Source organism: Penicillium argentinense, assembly GCF_028826775.1.
Source record: "Penicillium argentinense strain IBT 30761 chromosome Unknown utg000005l_segment0_segment0, whole genome shotgun sequence".
NCBI lineage: Eukaryota > Fungi > Ascomycota > Eurotiomycetes > Eurotiales > Aspergillaceae > Penicillium > Penicillium argentinense.
The window spans coordinates 6,143,661-6,165,201 of NW_026622664.1; the positions used below are offsets into that span (position 1 = coordinate 6,143,661).

Below are 21,541 nucleotides of genomic sequence, written 5' to 3' on the forward strand. Positions count from 1 at the left end.
CGACCAGGAGCCGGAAATGAAAAATGCCTACTAGAGTTCCCCAGAGAACATAGGCCTTGTGAAATGCCTTCCAAATTTTGTTTGCTGTGACAGTTAGCATAGCAGTTCGGCAGTCAAGACTGTCCCTTTCTTACCCCTAATCCATATCACAATGTAGAGAATCGTGTGTGCTATTCCCTGAAGTGTAGCAATTCGAGCCACATGACGATGGTAGATGTTGAATGTGGCAAAACTCCACCCAGTAGCCCAGATCAGGATATTATTTCGACCTCCGAAAAGCCACAGCAGGGGGAAATTTGCGAATGACATGATTCCAGTTCGATCGGCCGAGTACCGCAGGATCTGGTCGGTCGTGTTCGGCCAACTATACGTAGATGGTCAGCAAAAATGTGCATCCAAGAGTAGATACAACGCATACTAGATGTTCCCGGCGAACGTTCGGTAGCCGACCACACTCAAGATGATGCTGAGAAGCCAAAAACCAACGACCACGAGCGCCTCCACTCGGGTCGAGTATGTACAACCGACAAAGTTTCGACCTTGCATTGGTAGTGGTGCTGGCACAATCAGATGTGTCTGCGCCCAGTGAATCAGTTTTCCTGTCCACAACGAGTTATGATATGCTGTTTCAGTAGGAGGGTATGCGTATGCATTGGATTCCAGTTCACGCTCTGCCCGAAATTTGCGAGAACTCAAAGCCAAACTTGACAAGCGAGATGCGATTCCGAACAACAATATTCCACACCAGTAGGCATAGCCGGCATACCTGTTCCGGCGTTGTCAGTTTGGATCGATGCTAATTTATGATGATCGACCTACCCAAATGCATGATGCGACCAAGTTTCATACTGCCATGAGTCCTAGACGAGGTGAATGACATCGCTTAGCTCTTCAGTGTCCAGATTGCTGCAGTGGGAAACTCACGATAGTGTTGAACATAAGGTTGAAGTAGGACGCGGAAATCAGAACTGGAGCATCCACCGGCTCTGCGCGAGACAATTCCAGATAGTCCACTGTGCGCATATTGCGAACAGCGTCCTCGGTCAAATTCTCAGCCACGGCTTCTCTAGGCAGGAGTTCGCGATTGCCAAATTCTTCACACAGGGCGGCGAGCTGGACAAATCCCGCCGCGCGCTCACTGTCCCGGCAGTAAATATCCGAGGCAGCATAGATGGAGGCCACTTCGAGGGGGTTGTGACACCGGGTGTCCCACATCCCCTTTGCGGGGGAACCCGCAAACGAGATGTAGTTAAACGTCGAATAAACAGCGGTCACACATCGTTCCTCCTGCGGCAGGTCGCTTCCCCAGGCATGCTGGGTCACCAGCGTGATGGCCAGCCACCCAAGAAGCCGCATGAAGCCTGTGCGTGGTGTCTCGGTCCGGGGAGGAGATGAGGAGAACAGACGGAGAACGATCACGCACTCCCGACCGGGCGAGATCCACCGGGTGGCCACGGACAAATCTGTGGACGAGTCTGGTCCGAGTGCCGAGCGTCGCGCGGGTGAAGGGAAGGCGTCAATATGGCCGCAGACTGCAGACGGTCCACCACGGAATTCTAACCAAAAACGTTGCTGTAGGCGAGTTGCAAACCAAAGCCACTTGGGCTGTGGCCCCGGCGAGGCGCATCTAATCAGATCGATAAGCCCCTCTCACGTGATGTCGCACGTGGCTCGTCCAACAAGGCAGAATGCGGTGTCTCGATACCTGAGGCCGCTAAAAGTCGATATGGATCAGATCAAATGGTATCTATATACAGCCTTATTGAGAGAAACGCTAACATCTGAGGTAATTTGCATGACAGTAGTATCGACATGGCATTATTGGAAACTCGCGGGGTACTAAATATGGATCATTCACCAAAGATTGGCTTGGGTCTACCAGAATATATATCTGCACCGTAAAACTTGTGAAAAGCAAATAAGCAAGTGTAGCACCACCACACTGCAGTTCTAGTGTCTACATAATGTCATGTACCAGCCCTTGTTGGTGTTGAGATTGGTTACGACGAAGCGCTGAATATAGAATGAGGGCCTGCTAGACAAATCGACCTTAATGAAATTGACAGAACTTGAACTTGTATTAACTGTCTACATGCGATTCTGGGTATTTATCCCTGAACGGGCGGCAAGCCCCTCACAGTAGTAAATCCCTCACAATCGATCTCGATCGGTGTTCTTCCATGAAGATCCCCTGGATGTAGAATATAGTGTCGGTGAAGCGCATATCACGCTCAGTGCCTCGGGTTTCCCTGGACAGGCATGCCGACAGAGGTTGTGAATGAGGCATCAATTCGGTGCCTTATCCTGGAACCTCAACAGTTGGAGAGTACGTTGTTAAATCGCGGAAATACAAATAATAAGCAAATGAATTTTTTAAAACTACTCTTGAAAATGGGAAACAGTCATAGACGAATCTGCTTCCCCAAACTGAACGAGGAAATGTCTCCAAATCAAACAGGGGTGGGTCAAGCGGGTGACAGATAGGTCGCGATCGGACTTTCGCGCTCCAAACGCGTCAGAGCGCGTCCGTTTCAAGCACGCGGCGTGTGCCAAGCAGAAATGCATCATCCGTCGGACCTAAAATTTTCCGCCTTTCGGTAGGGAGAGATGAGGGCACCCCTTCCAGTCGCAAGTATTCTATTACCAGTCAGCGATATTCCGAAAAACTCATGCATACCGCAAATGAACATATTGTGGTGTCGTGAAGAGGGGGATGAGCGTACCTTGTAGACTTCGGTTCCCCACCAGTTAAAATGCTTGCTAGCACCAGTGAAAAAGACCGTGAGGAATATCAGGACCCCCGCGATGCCCACCGACGAGTCCAAAGCAGAGCTGAGCACAAAGTTGTATTTGCTCCACCAGGCATGCAGGCGCTTCCGAATGACCAGGCCAAAGGTCAGGCCGACGATGGCCCAGCTGGCGTAGTTCATACCCGTCGCAGGCGGCAGGAAGTTGAGCCCGCCCAGAAACAATGGAACATGAACCCGCTTCCACAACGAGTTGGGGTACCGGCGACTCAAGTAGTACACAGGGATCGGGAGGATAGCACCGATGAGGAAGAAATACAAGAGCGCCGAATATCCAATCTCATTCCGCAGATAGCGGCGTGGACCGATCGCTCCCCAGATCAGAGAGGTGTTGAAGTGCGTGCTGGAGAAAGGGCAACTGAATCCATTGACGGCATTTTTCGTGCAGACACCGCTGATGTGGTTGAGGGCCCAGTTGAGAACACCCAGAGAGGAGAGAGTGCCGATGACCATGCCGACTACCTGGACGAGGAACAGCTCGCGTTGGGGGATCTACAAAATTGGTCAGTATCATCGTCAAATTGAAGAGATCCGAGACTGTGCTCTTACGTTGGCATAATAGGCCAGCTTCATGTCCTGCGCAAACCAGAGACCCTTGATGGTTGTGATGTAGCCGATATCGAAGAACCAAATGTTCGCCAGGACGTTGCCCTCGAAGACGAACCCGGCCACGATTCGACAGAAGACGTCGATGTTGATCTTCAGGTTGGAGGTCGCAAAAACGAGAGCCAGCTAAAAAGACCATGTTAAATTCCACGGACAACAACGTCGAATTGCAAAATAGGGATGGGCGACCAACGGGAGGGTAGAAAACGAGTGCAATAGCGCAGGCTAGCAGAACACCGTACCACCTGAGTCCAACTCCCCAGTATTCGACGGCGAAGATAGCCATAAAAAGGGCAACGAAACAACAAACCACGTACCACCACATAGGAACATCGGGAGCTCCAGTCTCATCTTTCGAATCGGATTGGTGGCGGCATCCAGGAGCGATTGCATCAGGAGGGTAGGGACTCTGCGAGCGGCATTGGTCATCACATGGCGATGTTCGAGCGTAACCCAGACGATTAAGGCACTGAGGGTAGCGAACGAGAGGCCGAACATGTTCAGGGCATAGGTGATCGGCATGTAGACCTGGAAGTGGGTTAGTCTAGTCTTCTCCGATGCTCCAGTGAAGGGGGCCGAGAGTTGACACTTACCGGCGAGTATGCGAGGTACCTTTTCAAATCCAGCCTGTAGTTAGTGGCGGCACTGACAACCTTGGACACCTTGTAAGTAGATCCCGTGTTGTCGAATACTAAACCACATTAGCTTCGAAAAGTCGAAGAAAATAAGAAAGAAAGTCAACATACCACTGGAGCTCTGGAATGGCAGGTAGCCGGTCTTCCACACGTTGGTGTAGTAGCAGCCCACTGCCACAATCCAGATCCAGAACACCAGAGATGCGAAAACGTTCACGATGGCCCATGACGGGGTCAGCAAAGGTGATCCGACGTATGAAATCTGGCTCCCTGTAGATGTGTCAGCAGTGAGCCCATGATTGGAGGCGCAGGCGTAGGATTCGTACAGTCAAATGTGATAGGAATGAGGCCCATGCCAGAGCTCATTCCAAATATCTGGTTCACGACGGGGCTGGTCGGGTTGATCCAGCACGGGAAACTGAAATAACTTAGTGCTGGGAAGATAAAGTCCGGGAACCAGTACCAGCAGAACGAAATAACACAGACGATGGTGAAGAACGCATAGCGAGAGATTTTCCAGGTATCGTAGCTGTAGTAGGGTTAGCTATGAAGCAACATCACTGGAGATGTGTGCGAACCAACCTTGCCTGGACGTTACCCTGGCCAACATTGTGCAACGTAGTAGTGAGAGCAGTGACGCCGAGAACGCCTGGCCAGATGAGCTCTTTGGGAACCACCACAATGGATCGAAACATGCCCGCAAGGCAAAATCCAATCAAGAAAGTCGCCAGGGTGATAAGGACCTGGAAGCCCCAACCCGCTTTGAAGCCGTAGAACATCTGCTGTTCAGTCAGAACATCGGCCCCGAGCCGAACATAGACGCTGAGGTTCGACATGATGTAAATCAATGTGTGCTCCTAGACACCAGAAACAATTAGCCATGATCAAGCCAACAGAGCGGTCGGAACTGACCTTTGTATTGAATGGGCCGGGGTTTAAGTTAAAAGACCAGCATCTCAAGGGGATATTCCAACTGGGGACAATCTTTTCCCAGAGCTTGCCCAATGGGTAGGCGAGTAGGAGAACCACGGGGGCGGTGATGGTCAGGGACGGCTTTCGCAGGGTGTAGAGGGTATTGAGGCCGCTGACGATGATGCAGAATACAATGGCAATAACCCACATCCGAAGTGTGAGAGTCGGCTCGGTAGGGTCATTCTCCGCAATGCCAATACCAGCGGCCTGGAGGATACTCGCATCGGACTGTGAGGCGGTCTCGGCTGGAAGGCATCAGGACAATGTGATGATGGTGGGCACTAGGAGGAAAGTTTGCACACATACTGGCATCGGTGTCCCGACCCTCCTGGACATCATTTGCCTTGATGTCAACGTCCTTGGCCTTGGCCATGGCTGCCACTGTCAAGCTCCCGTGTAAGTCTGCAGAAATCTGTAGAGGATGAGAATCGAAGCGAACGAGGGAAGACGGATCTGATAAATGTTGATGGGTGTATCAGATAAGATCGGAAGAGGCGACGGGAAGTCACGTTGTCATAATCTGACTCCAGAAAAGACCCATGGGTTTTCTCCCTTCGAGCCGCGGCTTCTCAGCCCTACAAGGCGACCGGGTGGGGCCCAAAGCTTCGCCGGCGGGTCGACCAACAGCGTTTTGATGTCTGCCTGGCCGGTGAAACGGGTCGAATGGCACGGAGCTTCTCCACGGATCCAGACCTGAGAACCGGAATTCCCTAAAAAATCATGTGCAGCCGCTCTCATTGTGTTACCGTAGGATAAACAACCTTTCCTAATGCTTGCCTACGTACTAGTCATTATGCTATGATCATTGTATAGCAGGTATTAAGAGTGCCGATCTCAAGAGGGAGAAAAGGGAGGGGTTCTAAAAAGAGTCCAGGGGGAGCTCCTGCTTTTCTTTACCCGCAGATTTTGTCCGGGACTCAACGCCTATCGAAGTGGATCTGCGACGCGAATTTTTCGAACCAGGAACCAGTTAGGACATGGTCTGATGAGGTGCATGTCGTTTCTATTCCCGAAGTGGGAGGGAAAGAGTGTCCATCGGTGTCAATATTGATGACAAGCCCACATAGGCCACCGCAGGTGGCGCATTAGCACTTCATAGCGTGTCATCCGATGTCGGCCCTCAGAGACGAAGGACGGAGTTTCGCGAAAAAATCATGCCCCGACAAGACTCTAGTCCCATATGCAGCGAAGCATTTACTTAGAGAGCATGTAGCGAGGGGGGATCGCTTTATTAGCCGTTAGCCAACGAATTGCGGTGGCAGAGCAAGTCCTCTTCCTTGACGGCGACTAGGACTTTTACCCCCAACCATCCCGGCCTCCAATCCAGTTTTTGCGTTTTCCGACCTTCTCAATCTTCTGCACGTCTCGTTTCAATTCTCCCTTCAAATGGGTGGGATCATAATCGACCTTTTGGATGACCAGCGTAAGTTCGAGACCCTCTTTCTTGCCCTTTTTGCCGAGACCGGTCGCCCAGCGTGCGGAAGGCACGATACGCGGCTTAAATGTGTCGATGGAGCCAATAGGGTACAGCTGGGCGAGAACAAGCCCCAGCTTCCCAAGATAGCGGGTCCACCAAACCTCCTCCGGCGTCAGAATGCCTTGGAGATGGGATTTCAGATCCACATCGCGCGGTGGCAGTTCTCCACCGTAGCGCTCCTGGAGCATCAAAGCGAGGAGGGCACGATGCGCATGAGGAATCCCGTGCGTAGAGGCCAGAATACCGGTACTTGTGCTGTAGAGCGCCGCGCTGGAAGAGATCTCCTTGGACATGGTGGCATGTACATAGAGGGCATTTGCAAACGCCTGGACCAGATGGACAGTAATCGAACTGGGGACCGATCGGCGCGCGGACGGACGAGGTAGCGCTGCCAGGATCAAAGCCGCGATAGCCTGAGCAGATGCAGGTGCGTAGCGGGCCGTGGCCACCTCCAGTGGATCTTTCTGACGGATGACTGGAAGCATCTCACGGAACAGTACCCCTTCTCGGACACCTCCTTGGCAAAAGTGTGCCTCCTTGATCCCATGTGGCAGGGACTCGGCCAGGGTCTTCACGAGGAAGGCGACCGAAGGCACCTGCTTTCGGCGTCGATCGGAGACACGAAAGATCTCATCAGCCGTGCGAGCCACCTCTTTGAGTGTCTCGGTATCTTCAAAGTCCTTCTTGGGCGCCAAGTAGCCATTGATGATCGAGATCGGATAGCTCTGGCCCCGAGTCTGGTGGAGATATAACAGCAGATATCCCCAGCCACGAAAGCCACCTCCCGACAAATACAGCGGAAAACCACCATTCTGGCGTGCCTTTGCGACCAAGCTGTTCGGGATTTGAAGATTGTCAAACGCGGAGCGAAAGTTTTCGGACATCTCACGGCGAAATTGTTCTTTGGCTTTCTTCGCCTCTCCTTTGCTCTTGCCGCGTTCGAGGTCGGCCAGCTTCTGAGTCAAGGCCGCGGCTCCATAAGGGAAGCTCACGGAGCCTTTGGGACTCATCTGGACCTCGCCAGCATGGGAAATGATCCATGTCATTTGCATGCTGCCGCCCCCAAGATCCAGCGCTAGGCCTTCCACATCGGAAAAGCTGCTTGCGATACCCCACGCCCCCACAATTCCCTCTTCCTCCTTTCTCAAGAGCTCGACCTCGACCCCGGTGGACTCACGAATCGCCCCCGTGAACTCACTGGAATTCAGGGCCGTACGAGTTGCTTCGGTCGCAATGAGTCGAATATTGGTTGCGGGCACACCGATCTCCACACAGATGACCTGGAATCGCACAATTGCACTGACCACTCGGTCAATTACGGACTTGGGGATAGGAACACGATTGCCGGTGTTGGGGTCGATCTGTGCCTCGTAGAGTGAGATATTGACACGGTGGAAATGTACTGTAGGGATAATACGGGTGGTCGGAGCCGTCATGTCGGAGATGGAGCATCGGATGCCATTGCTGCGCAGACTTTGTGAGAACAATGGACGAAAACAGGGGACCGTTACGAGAGGAGGTTTACCTGCCTAGATCGACCACTGCGTGCAAGTGAGCGTTTGGGTCGGGCGAGGAGACTGCGGACGCTTTGAGCTCCGAATCACCATCGCGGGGCAGCTGATGTCCACCGCCCATTATGAATATATCCAAGAGGTGATCAGCAGCCTCCGTATATGTACCCTCGTCGAGTTGAGGATATCGCGGGAATTCGCGACGCTGTGGGGACTGGTGATATCAGGAGGGGCTGTGGAAGCCTGAGGTGTCGATATATGGGTGCCTGAGTGGTCCGTGCAGAGGACTGATCTACATCTACGGAAGGTCATCGCGTTCGGAAGGTCATCGCGTACATCGCATGTATGATAGATCAACACACATCTGGGGAGGTGAGAAAATGAGAAGTCTTTGAAAAAAGGAAAGAGCAGTACTAAGGTGTATCCGATATATCGATTACTTCAAGTTACGTTTCTTTCATCCCACTACAGTTGTGTTTTGAGATGAGCGACAGACAGAAGCTCCATTAGCAATGTGGTAGTTGTAATATAGTGACCAAATCTCACGACGAATACCACCTCAAAGTTCTTAAAAGACGTTCCCATTCATAATGTCAGAGCGAGATCCCAGATGAAACAGTGGAATATGTTCCACTGGGGCGGGCACGGTGACCATCTGACCACCGGCATAGGTTTCGTTTGTCCACCAGTAGGTCCAAGGCTTGGTCTCGTTACCAGCTGGCTGGGGCAGATAGACTGACCATTCTGTCACATTAGACACAGTAACCGGTGTGACCAGCAGTCGAGGTCCAAACATGTATTGCTGGGTGGTTACGTTGTTGTTCTTCTGCGTCCATTCGGCAACCCGGGCATCGGATATCTCAAAATCCATATAGAGTGGACGCATGATCATGCGTCCAGTTCGATGAAGCTGAGAGAAAAGTGCTTGGATATATCTGGCCAGTTGATACCGAAGATGAATGTACGATAGAATAATGGGGGTGTTCGTCGCTCCATAAGACCACGGCTCGTTGTCGCAGGTATACGCAGTCTGGACATCACAGGCACGAGATCCATGAGTGCGCATAAAAGGAAGAAAAGTCGTCCACTGCAGCCATCTCACATAAAGCTCTCGATATTCCGAAGTGTCAATGTTGGCACTCCACGGCACAGTGGGATCAGCCTGGAAACCACCCGCATCGAGAGTCCACCAGCCCCATCCGGTGGCCGCCGCAGAGAGGCCACTCGCAACCTGGGAGCCCAGGGTTTCCCAAACGGCAGTGGTGTCTCCAGACCAGATCATGCTGCAGAATCTCTGGGATCCAATGTAACCAGAGCGGCTCAGGGACAAATAGTCACAGGGTGATCCCATCTTGGTGGAGGTTTCATTTCGATACCCTTCTTCAATTGCCTGCTGATGGGCCCAGGGGTACAGCTTGCCGACGCTACGCTGGCTTCCAGCGGCATACAATGCATCGGGCATTGGAAAAGGAATCGACTGAATGTAATCGCTCTGCCCGTTGTTCTCATACGCCTCGCCCAGTGATCCACCATCGGCTTGATCAATCCAGAAGTTTTTGATGCCCTTATCAAAGTAGTTATGCTTCAGGGTCTTCCAAAGGAAGTCCCGTGCCCCCGGATTGGTAGAGTCGTAGTTGCGGATGTACGAACCGTTCCAAGAATCAGTCGTCCCGGGGCCTGATCGGGTGGCGGAGAGGAAGCCTTGAGCCATCATCTCCAGATAGTTGAGGCTATTGTCCGCAACCGAGGGCCATAAAGAAGCCATCATCTCGGCCTTGGTCAATATCTTCACCTTATGTGCCATTTCAGCGACGTCAGGCCAAAGTCGCGGGTCAAGGCCCCAGTCCCCTTGGGCAGCCCAGGACTGGTAGTCGATCACGATCAAGGAAACGGGGACATTCCGCTTCTGGAACTCCTCGGCCAGGAGGATCACCTCGGTCTGGTTTTCATATCGGAGCTTGGACTGGATATACCCTAACGACCAGTCAGGAGGTGTAGGCGCACGACCAGTGAGGGCCGACAGTCGCTGTTGGAGGGTGTCGTAGTCGCCCGGTGTCGCTGCGACAATAAAATAGTCAACGACCGTCGCTGCGTCCGCCGTGAAGCGGTTGCGTAGCTGGCCAAACTCCATCCGACCCGTCGAGGCCATATTCCATACGAAGCCATAGCCCTTGTTGCTCATAAACACGGGGGTGGGAATGTGGGTGTTGAAGTTGACGAGGTCTATCGTCATGCCTTTTTTGTTGACAATGTGGTCTTGCTGGGTACCGGTGCCATAGACCTGCTCATCGGGAGTCGTGCTGAAAGAGAACTCTGCTGAAAATTCGCTGCCCGGTCCTGCCCAAGAATAGTATCGCGGATTGATGGACTTGAGCGGTGCATATTCGTTGGTGAGCAACGTCTCGGTACCATTCGCCTCAACACGATAGAATGCCAGGCGATAGCCGCCAGGGTTCCCACCCCAGCCCGAGGTGCGTACGATCATATTCCCATTTCGCAACTCCTCGGACATATTGCCGATGAATGCGGTATCGAACTGCATCCCGTGTGCCTCGTCTTCCGGTCCCTCAAGGGGTGGATCGTAGACGAAGCTGATTTCCTGGCCAGTTGGGGGCTGAAACGGCCATGCACGTATCCGGAAGCCATCGTAACCAAAGGGCTGCACAAGAACAGTCTCGAAGCCATGTTGCATGCGAAACCCTTTTGATGTCGGCTGATGGTAGTCCTGCTGAGCTGCCACGACACCAACGACCCAGAGGGCACACACTGCTACACCGATAGAAGGCATTGTTGCAAGTGGTGCTCGGTTTCAGACGAGGGTATCTCAATTAATCTGTCGTTCAATGTGAACGATTCTCGTGACTTAAATTCCTACCAACATGCCGATTTAGCCTGAATGAATCGGGGTAGGGCCCCTTTCCCCCGCTAGAGACGTCACTAGAGTATGGATCGACATTTCTAGTTGCTATAAATGCAAATGACCAGGGCGGGGAAGCGAAATTAGCAGAGCGAGAAATATGCAGTGTAACTGAGGACGATCGGGGCGGGTTAGACTGAAAATGGACGGATGTTCGCCCGAATGCACCATCGTGACTTAGTGTGGGATGCTCGGCCGACACTTCTGCGGATTGCGTGGGGTGATCAAGGATGAGGCCTTAGAGAGAAAAAGGCCCCCTGACAATGCTAGTAAATCTAGGTGTGATGCTGGAGAGGCTACGAAAGCAGCCAATCAGATAAAATCAAATCCCCGGAACAGAATCCTAATAGAAGTGCAGCGTGTTTTAAATAGATCATGTTCGCTACCAAGGGGACAATCAAGCCAGTTCTCCAGACACTCGATGAATCAATTGTAAGTCCAAAAAGGCACCAATGCCTCTTCTTCAAGAGATCCACCCACGAGGCCGACCTAGGTCATTCATTGCACCTCGAGACGCAGGGCGTCGTACTGAACATATACGGTGGCTGGCAGGATTGCCGTCTCGGTGTCGGTAGCGTTGTAGGGCAGATGAAGCCTCAAAGAATTATTTCCCTCTTGCAGCCAGGAAGCAGGGAATTTCATCCGAGAGCTAACCTGATAGCAGCTGACAGCTGAACGAACGATGCAACTGCTTGACTGATTGAAACCAACCACCAGGGTCAGGGGATCTGGCTGCTCATTGATGTAGCTCTCAAGGGACAGATTATTGTACGGTTCGGTTGTGCTATACACATCGGTATTGCCGGCAGCTGTTTTTGCGCCAGCCAGTTGAACCGTCAATGTCGCCATTTTCCGATGGCGTAGTTGCTTTGCGGTCAAGTAAAAGTTGATTGTCCAGTCATTTGTGGTGTCGTACTCGACATGCGAATTCGATGGCGTGGGCCCAAACACCGACCAGTGAACTGTGTTCAACTCTTGCGACGGGTCGCTGGATCCGATGGTGTAGTTGACGCCTGTGGGAAAGTCGACAGTCCAGTCGTATGCGCCCCAGTAAATCAAATATTGCGGTGGGTGCAGAGGATGTGTCGAATCTGGAGCATTTCCTCGGCGGAATTCACCCGAGGACTTGTCTGGAATCCCCAGTCGCCAGATCTCCTCGCCTGCTGATTCTGCTTTCCATGTGCCTCGGACCACGGTCTTCTTTCCTGACTTGACGCTAATACCCTCTTTCACGAAGTCACCAAAGATACCTTCGGCATAGATGGTCAGGCGATATTTCCCCTCTTTCACCCGGTCGATATTGAAGCTGCCATCGGAGTTCATTTCTGCCCAGTACTGGTAAGAGTTGGACACGGCACTGTTATCTTGGAAATAGTAACCATCGACGGTAAGAATAGCGACTGGGCGAGTAGCAGACTTGGGAAGTTTCACTTTTCCTTCCAAGCTTCCTCGCTTGCTGGAAGGTACATATCCAACAACATGTTTCGCAATTGAATCATAGAAAGCGGCGTTCCATTGTGGATTCGCAATAACCTGTGCTTCGGACCGGAGCTTCTCCAGGGAGGCCGAGCCTTCACCACCATTGAAAAAGTAATACTGAGGCCCGAAAGTGCGATCAAACCCATTCGTGATGTTTGGAGTCCCCTCTCCATGATGGTTTGAGACGAGGTAGTTGTACACAATCCCGTCTACCGTCAAGTCGGAATGCAGAGGGCCCTGGAATGGTGTCAGCGATTAAATCTCATTTTCGTGATCAGAAAAATTTACCCCGTAGTAAGTGTCCTGTTCAAGTGTGCGTTAGTGGCAAAGGAATAGAGATCAAGGCCTCCGGAATAATCTTCGTACCTTGGTATTCATCACCAGCCATGCCCCGTAAGTGGTGCCATTGGATGCCGAGCCGTCTGCGTAAAGTCCATGCACACTATTGTTTCTCCATTCTGAATAGCTCGATTAGACTTCTAATGTTATCAGTATGTTTGGGATTCATACTCACGGTTCGAGAACGAATACTTGGTGAAATAGTCGGAGAATTGCGAATAGTAGGGGTCCGATGGCGTGTTGTTGAATGTCCAGGTCGCATCTTGGACGACAATTTCGTTGGCGATGGCGTTCTTGCTTGGAAGTGGCGCAGTTTGCACCTCTCCTGATGTCAAATGTGTCCAAAGCTCGGTGTTAGGGCGGAAGAGCGTGCGGAACTCTTGTAGATTGCGGAGGAAAGGGGTGCTGTCGTTATAATACGACAAACGACTGAAAATATGAAGACCTGTCTCTCCATCGCGAAGAAACCAGTATTGTTGAAATTGTTGGCCCGTTGGGGTGTAGGTATCGGTTAGAATTATGCCACCATACCGTGTTCCAGTCGAGTCAACCCCCTGCACAACATCCACTTCCGGTGTCGTAGAGCCTGCAGTGTAGAACCCCGATGGTATACAGTAGCAATCGAGGTAAGGCCCGATACCCGTCGAACCTGATTTCGGACCAAGTAAATCTTGGCCATCAAGGGATAGATCCACCACTTGGCCAGCGCCTTTATCGAGGATTGCTGTCAGGCGGTTATTTGACAGGGTGACGGACGTCTCATTCTGCGCGACATGCAATGTCGCGGCAACCACAGCAAACCCCGCAACGAAGTTGACGAGAATGCTTCGCATGGTTTCCTGATCTTTTCACAACTTCCGAGCGAGCTCCACCGGAGAGGAATGGAATCTCCACAGCCAATGCAGTAGTCGTCCCATTTATTGCACGAGGCCTTCGCTTAGCGATCGGAGGCTGATAGCCCGAACGGCACCGCTCGTCGCGACGAGAAGCAGCGTCGCCCCGACTCGACTGTCGGCGCTGGGTAAAAGGAGATTCCAGAGTCCACCAATCATCCATGCTGGTCCGACTGTCGGCGCGGGGAAGTAGTCCGGGGATTGCGGGGACGGTTTGACGAGGAGAGCAGGCCGGGAAATCTCGGCCGCAGCTACCCCGTCGCCGAACGGGGAATGGTTCCTTACGGAGGAGACATCGCTGCCGGTTATACAAGGCCTATCCGACGCTCTGCTGTCTCTTGAGCTCTCTCACGCGATTTTGGGTAAAATCAGGGAAGACAGAAGCTCGCGAGGCGGAGAAAACGCGGAATGGGCGCAATCACGCGTCGCTGCAAGTGAACACAGGAGAACATCTCAAATGAAACCCACCGCAACCCAAAAGGAGCTTTGCTCGAAAACCATGATGATTGCGACGAAGAATCGATATTTCCCCAACAAATCTCGAAGAATGAATACATTGGATTTTTCCGGCGACTGAAGCAACCATCTCAGCCTTCACGCGATTCAGGGCTGAGTGTCCCGTGATAACAGCAATTGGATGAATCCAAACTACCTGGAAATCCTCGAAAGAGGAGTCACCGACCGGAACCATTATGCAATGAGATCATCGCCCTCTTGATTGAATAGCTACAGCTCTTGGTCTCCATCATGGCCAAGACGGGTCACATCCCGGTAATGCGCACGGGTGATGCTCCGAACTGTCAATATCGGCAATCCAAACCTCGGGATAAGTGGGAGAGCTAGCGGACGGGCCATGGAGTCGGCACTTGGGACTGCGGAGCTAGGCCATCATTGACCTGAATATGGGGTAGTGGGCCCAACCTCGAGTCCAATTGCAACCTCCATTCACCCACGATGTGGACAGTGCCGCGTCTTTCCATGAAGTCCCAATCCCATCAATACCCCGTTCAATTTGTCCCATGGGGTCTGGGACGGATCTGCACCCAGCATTCCAATTATTTAAGATCGGTTCCGCGTCACTGCTGATTGCGGTGTACTAGCAGAATCAGTTCACAGAATCACTGCGTATCGGACAGAGCCAAGTTTTGTGTGAACACTGCTTCTCCCGCAATATGAAGACCAGCGACTCCGATGTTTCTATTCACCTGGAGAATGCATCCCCGAAGCAACCACTCCAGGATTCATCGGGAGATGAAGACAGCAGACTTGTTTCACCCCAGGATCCACGGAACTGGCCTCTGTGGAAGAAAAATGCTCAAATCCTGATGGTTGCTTTCCACTCCATGATGGGAACCTTCATGGCTGCCGGAATTATTCCAGCCTATGACAAATTCGCTGAAGAATACGGTGTCACGGTACCGGACGCTAGTTATTTGACCTCCTTTCAGGTATTTGATCTCTGACAGATTTACCCAATGTTCATGGAGATCTAATCACCGATTTTATTCAAACAGATCCTGCTGCTCGGACTTTCACCTTTAATCTGGAATCCCGTCACTGCCGCATACGGTCGGTACAATGTCAGTCTTCTTTCGGTGCTTGGAAGCATGGCCTGCAATATCGGCGGGGCTCGATGCACATCTTATGGTGCTCAAATGGCCACGCGCGTCTTGACGGCTTTCCTCATCTCGCCGCCGATTGGAAATGGGAGTGGTGTGATCACACAGCTGTGCGAACCCGAAAAGCGGGCACAGAAGCTGGGCTGGTGGACGCTTATGACGACCATTGGAACCCCCGCAGGTCCCTTTTTTATGGGCTTTGTGACGAAACATATTGGGGTACAGTGGATTTTCTGGATCTTCGCGATCATCAACTTCTGCCAATTTCTGTTATACCTGGTGATTGGAGATGAGACGATATACAACCCGGATACTGAACGTGACAACTCCAAGGCGTTCAGCAAATTAATCCCGCGGCGGATCAGCTCACGCCATCTCGGCCTGCAAGATTTTATCGCGCCTTTTGCACTGGCTCAGTATCCTCGCATATTAATCGCAACCTGTGCCCATGCAATCACATTCTGCTACGCAAATATTGCTATCATTGTGGAGATGCCCATTGCTTTTGGCGAAAAGTTTCATTTTGACGCCCAGCAGATAGGCCTTCAGTTCATTGCCATTATCATTGGATGTGTCCTTGGTGAACAGGTCAGCGGGCCCATGTCAGATTGGTTTCTCCAGCGTGTTCAACAAAAGCGAGGGCACTCGTACCCGGCCGACCGCCTGTGGCTATCATACATTGCGTTTGCGACAATCATCCCGGGCTTGTTGACATGGGGGTTTCAATTGCAAAATGCCAGGTCGTGGAATGTCACTCCCTGTGTTGGTGCTGCCATTGCCAGTTTCGGAAATCAGATGCAGACCACGATTTTGACGACTTTCGCGGTGGAGAGCAAGAAGGAGCGGGCGGCCGAAGTTGGCATTTTTATCAATATCTGTCGTCAAATTTATGGGTTTGTAAGTGCTTCTAAGGTAGTGTGACTGCGACTGATACTAACAATGTCGATATAGATCGGACCATTTTATTTCCCTGATATGTTTGCTGCCTTGGGGTTGGGAGGCGCTGCCGGAGTGATGGTGGCTATTATTGGGGGATGTGCCTTGTTTCCCATTATTGCGATTCAATTTGTGGCTACCAGAGCAGATAGTCAGCCACTAGGCAGGATAATACGCGCTTGAGGTAAAAGTTATTCGGGGTTTCGATTATATCGTGTTATATGTGCCGATAGATATCTATATTTCAATATTCACTCTTGGACCGACTACGTGCTGCACACTTCAGGAGCAATAGTACCGATCACATGTGATGCATTCGCGCATGCGATGTGATGGCTTTGAATATCACAGGCTAGGACGCTGCTTGCACCGGTGCGGATCAAACCGCAAGGGATTATATCAAATTGAATCTGAAGAGTGACAGGGACACGTGTAATTGTGCCGGGACGGTGTAGCCCACAGTCCCTGCTCGCGGAAGATAACTTCCCGATCCGTGTCGGCTACTATCTGGCGTTAACGTAAACGGTGACAGGCCCTATATTTAGAAAAGATTACTTGGAACGCTGTTGAGCCATGACATATCTTGAAAGTCCGGGAACTCAAAATGTTCCATCATTGTGGTGGATATGTTTTCCCCAAAGGAAATGTCGTGGAGTGTGTTTTGACAATGCCCTGGAGTTTCAGAGAGATGAATTGACCCGGTAGAATCCTGACTTTCCGACACAACTTGCTCGTAAAGGATTTCAAGTGCTGCAATGCAGCGTCGAGCAGAGGTGCTATAGCTTTGATATTTGCGCAGTATTTCAAGTGCGCAATTCCATGAGCGAGCAATGGAAGACTCGGTGATTTCCGATAATATGGCAGGGCACAGACGGCCTGCGATCAGGACTGTTGCCGCGGTATAGATATCTAACATTGTTAGTTTTCCTATGACATCCAAAAATAGAAGAACTCACAGAGTATATTGTACCACCAGGCCGGTAAAGGCCCCCTGTGCCATCCGAGGGCACATTATTGTAAATCGTTTCGATTGATTCCTGAGCTACTCTGACGCATATTACAGAGCACTGCAACGCAACACGATGAGGGAAAGAGTTTTGGATGGAGATCAAAGAAGGAATTGCAGCAGTTTCACGCATAGCACAGTACTTTGACAGAGTAGGACGAAAAAGGAGCATCCGAACATGCAAGAATCTGACTTGTGTTAGCAAATACACGCGGAAAAAGAAACCGATCGTATTGGAATTCAGGACATACCTCGCGCGGAGAACAATTCCTTGACGAAAGAAAATAGGGTTGTCACAGTCGATCTGAGATTCGCTGTTGAGATGAGGAGGAGACTGCGCGTCCAGCGCGTCAGGGAACGATCTAGTTCGAAAATTGTGCGCTCTCCCTCGTTGTACGCATGGCTGAAATAGAGGTCGTGAATATCATCGCCTATATCGTCCGCGATAGGCTTATAGAAACTGAGGAGCACGTCGTTCATGATTTCGTACAACTCCAAAGTCTTGGCATAGAAAGCCATTATAGATGGATGTTGTGGTGGCTGTGCAGGCTCTGATGTCAGATCGACCGGGACAAACTCATCGTCCACATTGACGGGCAATGGCACCGCACCGCTCGATGTTTTAGAAATCATTGCCGGACGACCGAAAGTCATGGATATCACGCTGAATAGACAGAACCTCGAGTCAGAAGAATTCACCCGGTATGAATGAGAACTTACCGATCCATCAACACGCATCCATGCCATAGCTTCCGCGCAAGCTGCTGCTCTTGGAAGTTGGAAAATCGCGCAATTGTCTGGGGAAGATGAAGGCCCAGGCTCTGGGCATTACGTGTGGCGAGTCCAGTGACGATCCAGCATTGATGTGCCGAGTCCGTACTCTGTAGATATTGCGCCATGAGTAACAAGCACTGAATAAGGCCCGCAGATCCTGTATCCCACAGGCTGAATTGAAAAAGCCCTTTAGCTCGAAAAAAGAAGGCATCTGCCGAAGCCTCCCGTTCCTCTGGCACAATGAAGTCGGCCAATTGGCTTGCCAACGCGAATATGACATTGAACGTGCACATGACCATATTCTCGTCATAGTCAAAAGCTTCGCCTTGCCAGACTTTCACGTATTCTGATTTCATGTGCGACCGGTCAACGAACGGATACAAAGGGAAGACATAATCCCAGTATACGTCCATCAAGTTGTCGGCCGTCCTCCGAGGAGGCAGGACGTAGTTGGGGGCTGTCACTTGTGTCCTTTCGTTGCGGCCAGCTAGCAGACTGGAACGTGGGGAAATACCTGGACTGGACGGACGGCGATCGGGAGACGAGACTCTTTTGTCAACCGCCGTTTTGATTTGTCGCATGAAGCCGGCTGCGCTCGAGCTTCCGAAGAACCCCTGGCTCGGGCGCTCCTCCACAGCCCCCATCATGGCATTAACACCATCGCCTCGGCCGTTTCTGGCCGCACTGGGTTCGCCTGGACATTCTGCGGTCCGTGTGCGGTTGGCAGGCGTCTCTGGATAGGTAGTAATGCCAGGCGATAAGGATGGCAACGAAGCATGATGCTTTACATGTTAGAAGGTCGCACGCCGCTCAAGCACCGAAGACTTACCGGCGTCAGCCCCGACTGTGAGGCTCTTTCCGATGCGTTAGGACTCTCGAGTTTTTTAATTCGATCTTCTAAGCTTGAGATATAGCTGCGAGCTTGTCAGCAACGGCACACTTTTGTGTAGAACGCCGGGGAATTGATGGTATCCGTTGACATACGTCTGAGTGGCGCGTCTCTTCTCCAGCTCCCCTGTATATACACATTGGGAGTCATCGGATCTCCTGCTGCATTGCCCACACACTGTATCATATTAGCCCGGGTCGCATTCCGGGTGCCTCTTCAAGTTCCCAGGCCACGTACCGGGTTGCACACCATCACAGCGAACTTTTCGTGCGCGGCAATCATCACAGGCCACGGCAATTTTTCGACGTTTGGGCCTGCCAGGTTCTTCGGAGTGCTTCATCATGAAAGCTGCATCGATATCAGCCTGCAGTTCAGAAGGATGCAAAGCCGGACAACGCGGAGACGCTCGGGATTGCACCCGAGCGCCGCCTAAAACCCACAACCTCGCCAGGGCCAATCACACCCACCATCGGGCTGTGTGGGTCGCTCTAAGAGCGGTCAGAAGTGGCAGACATCATTCCGCGCTGGTGACTAATGAATATGCCGGCATTAGGCGAGCCGGCCACCTGACCCGCTACCGAATATTGAAATATAGATAAAACTACCAAAACACCATTAATTCAAAATACTATCGACTAGGGCACCGGGTAATTGAATGGCCAATACTATTACATCAGCTACATCTTTGGGTTACACGTTTGGCTGGTGGGGGTGGTAAAATAGCCGATTCAACTGGTGCGGGTAGAGGCTGTTCAACACGTTCAACTGGCTGCACTGGCTGCACTGGTGGCAGTAGGCCCTCTCCGACTGTAACACCCTGTTCGTATCGAATTAGGCGATTAGTTCGTGCTCGTTTTTGCCGTTTCTTCTCATTCGCAGCCCGTAATCCAGAAATTTACTGTGCAATAGCGCAGCAATATGTTTTGAGATAGAGGCGCTCTTAATGATCTGATCTAGGGCGATCTTAGATGGTGTAGGAGGGCTTCTTGATCATTGTTTGAGTAGCTTTTTTGAGCATTTTTGAGTAAAGAAGTCTGTTTTTGTGGCTGAATGACTGTTTTTGGTGTTTTTGGACTGAATTGACTTGATCGGCTGGTAGGTCGGCTAGATGGGGGCGTTGGTGTTCGAAAGGAAATATTGAGTTTTGAGAGAACCCGTTCAGGATCTAGAGAAACTAGACCTGCTGCTGTAGAACTAGACTGGATAATCTCTGATTTGAACGCTCTTGACTTGCTCGAGGATATTCTGCTAGGAAATGTAGCTTATCAATATGATTGAATCCTAACTAGTTAGCCGTGCCTGATTGGTAATCAGGCGGCCATAGGCACGCTTAAGAACAGCAAAACATCCGATATCTAGAGATTGAAGAAGATGAGATGAACGTGCTGGCATGCAGAGTGGGATGATTGAGTTTTCGGCACAAATTCGGTCGAATTGATGCGTGAGATGGCTACCATGCCATCAGGAATCAGAAGGCGATATTTTCCTTTCATCCAATTTAATTTGAATGGAATAAATAGCTTTTCAAGCCATCGGATGCTGATTTCATCTGAAGTCCAGCGATTTGGAGAGCTTCAATTCGCCAGTCTTTGGAAACCCATCAAGCCGGCTTAGGTTTTTTTGGCTTTGAAGATGATGGAGGGTGGAAGAGCAAAACCAGCCGCACTAATTGACTCAATAACAGTCACCCATTTACGGTTTTCAGGCTATAGAAATGCCCGACGACCATGATAATCGGCTCAAGTAACCACTTTTTGTGCTGATATAAGGCCCATCGCAAAACCAGTCTCATCAAAGTTGTATATATCATCTGGTTGGATTCTGTGCTTATTAACAGCAGATTGGACAGATTTAAACCATTCACGTAAGGACTTTGGGTCATCATTTTTAGCACGTTGATAATCATACCGCTTTGAAAGCGGATTTGAAGCTCTTCTCGGCGTTTCACAAAGGTGATGCCAAATCAATTTCAACAGTTGATTTTGGGGAGGGTTTCCATGGTCGGCGAGTAGAATATTCGCCATTTCTCTCACAGTAGATGTGTATTGGTTTCTCTGTATGGAAATCTTAGCTTTTTCATACCTTCTCTCCCGATTCGTGCGGACTAACTTTTACCACCTCTCCAGTCAACAAGAAGAAAACGACAATGAATTGTATGCTTATATACCCTACCGCAGCAGCTCGGAATACATGCAAGAATAGCTGTGCTCGACTCTAAGAGACTATCACGTAAACGCGGTTTACTGGCAGTGGACGATTGCCGACCAATTTGAATACTGCGGAATGAATAACGGCACATTCGTTCAAAATTCTGGATCATGTGGAGATTGCTTAAGGAAATTGGGAGAGTCGACGGTCCTGGCAAACTGTAAGCTACTTTCCCATCAGGTTCATCGATTGGCGTGCAGTCACTGATCTGTATTGTTCTGGGGGCTATGCAGTCCGCTTGTAGTTCGAAGCCTAACGTGGCCACGGATGAGACAGTAACTCCCTCGAGTCCATTATTCGACATTGGTGCAGAAGAAGACTCCGATTCAGTCCTGAACACTGGCGCCGAATCCGGCATTGGCGGTGGTGCTGGTATTGGAAGCTTGACATTGAGTGCAGTAACAGTGTGATTCATCCGGCGCCATCGGCAAAGAAGATGTTATGCAGCAGAAGACAATGAGGGGTCAAAGACT

General features: G+C 51.0%; 6 protein-coding genes across 6 annotated transcripts; 1 reads left to right on the forward strand and 5 right to left on the reverse strand.

The window, feature by feature from the left end:
• Window positions 1-93: 93 nt before the first annotated feature.
• On the reverse strand, window positions 94-5,393 carry N7532_007103 (uncharacterized protein; the record flags this gene model as incomplete). The annotated part of the gene is made up of 14 exons (XM_056619596.1): window positions 94-364; window positions 419-766; window positions 820-860; window positions 925-1,556; window positions 2,678-3,299; window positions 3,357-3,539; window positions 3,607-3,638; window positions 3,731-3,941; window positions 4,007-4,104; window positions 4,160-4,318; window positions 4,375-4,577; window positions 4,631-4,905; window positions 4,961-5,265; window positions 5,327-5,393. 14 exons carry the CDS (start codon window positions 5,391-5,393, stop codon window positions 94-96), a joined length of 3,447 nt encoding a protein of 1,148 aa, XP_056475755.1.
• Window positions 5,394-6,316: 923 nt separating this feature from the next.
• On the reverse strand, window positions 6,317-8,132 carry N7532_007104 (putative transcription regulator (RTG2); the record flags this gene model as incomplete). The annotated part of the gene is made up of 2 exons (XM_056619597.1): window positions 6,317-7,970; window positions 8,023-8,132. 2 exons carry the CDS (start codon window positions 8,130-8,132, stop codon window positions 6,317-6,319), a joined length of 1,764 nt encoding a protein of 587 aa, XP_056475756.1.
• Window positions 8,133-8,576: 444 nt separating this feature from the next.
• On the reverse strand, window positions 8,577-10,796 carry N7532_007105 (uncharacterized protein; the record flags this gene model as incomplete). Its single annotated transcript, XM_056619598.1, has 1 exon — window positions 8,577-10,796. The coding sequence occupies one exon, from the start codon at window positions 10,794-10,796 to the stop codon at window positions 8,577-8,579; it is 2,220 nt and encodes a 739-aa protein (XP_056475757.1).
• A 627-nt stretch (window positions 10,797-11,423) lies between these two features.
• rglB (polysaccharide lyase family 4 protein) lies at window positions 11,424-13,576 on the reverse strand (the record flags this gene model as incomplete). The annotated part of the gene is made up of 4 exons (XM_056619599.1): window positions 11,424-12,641; window positions 12,693-12,707; window positions 12,771-12,862; window positions 12,919-13,576. The coding sequence occupies 4 exons, from the start codon at window positions 13,574-13,576 to the stop codon at window positions 11,424-11,426; spliced, it is 1,983 nt and encodes a 660-aa protein (XP_056475758.1).
• A 1,232-nt stretch (window positions 13,577-14,808) lies between these two features.
• On the forward strand, window positions 14,809-16,374 carry N7532_007107 (uncharacterized protein; the record flags this gene model as incomplete). The annotated part of the gene is made up of 3 exons (XM_056619600.1): window positions 14,809-15,084; window positions 15,151-16,152; window positions 16,207-16,374. 3 exons carry the CDS (start codon window positions 14,809-14,811, stop codon window positions 16,372-16,374), a joined length of 1,446 nt encoding a protein of 481 aa, XP_056475759.1.
• Window positions 16,375-16,732: 358 nt separating this feature from the next.
• On the reverse strand, window positions 16,733-19,330 carry N7532_007108 (transcription factor domain-containing protein; the record flags this gene model as incomplete). The annotated part of the gene is made up of 7 exons (XM_056619601.1): window positions 16,733-17,100; window positions 17,449-17,861; window positions 17,918-18,753; window positions 18,801-18,885; window positions 18,956-19,037; window positions 19,098-19,224; window positions 19,301-19,330. 7 exons carry the CDS (start codon window positions 19,328-19,330, stop codon window positions 16,733-16,735), a joined length of 1,941 nt encoding a protein of 646 aa, XP_056475760.1.
• Between the last annotated feature and the right edge of the window lie 2,211 nt (window positions 19,331-21,541).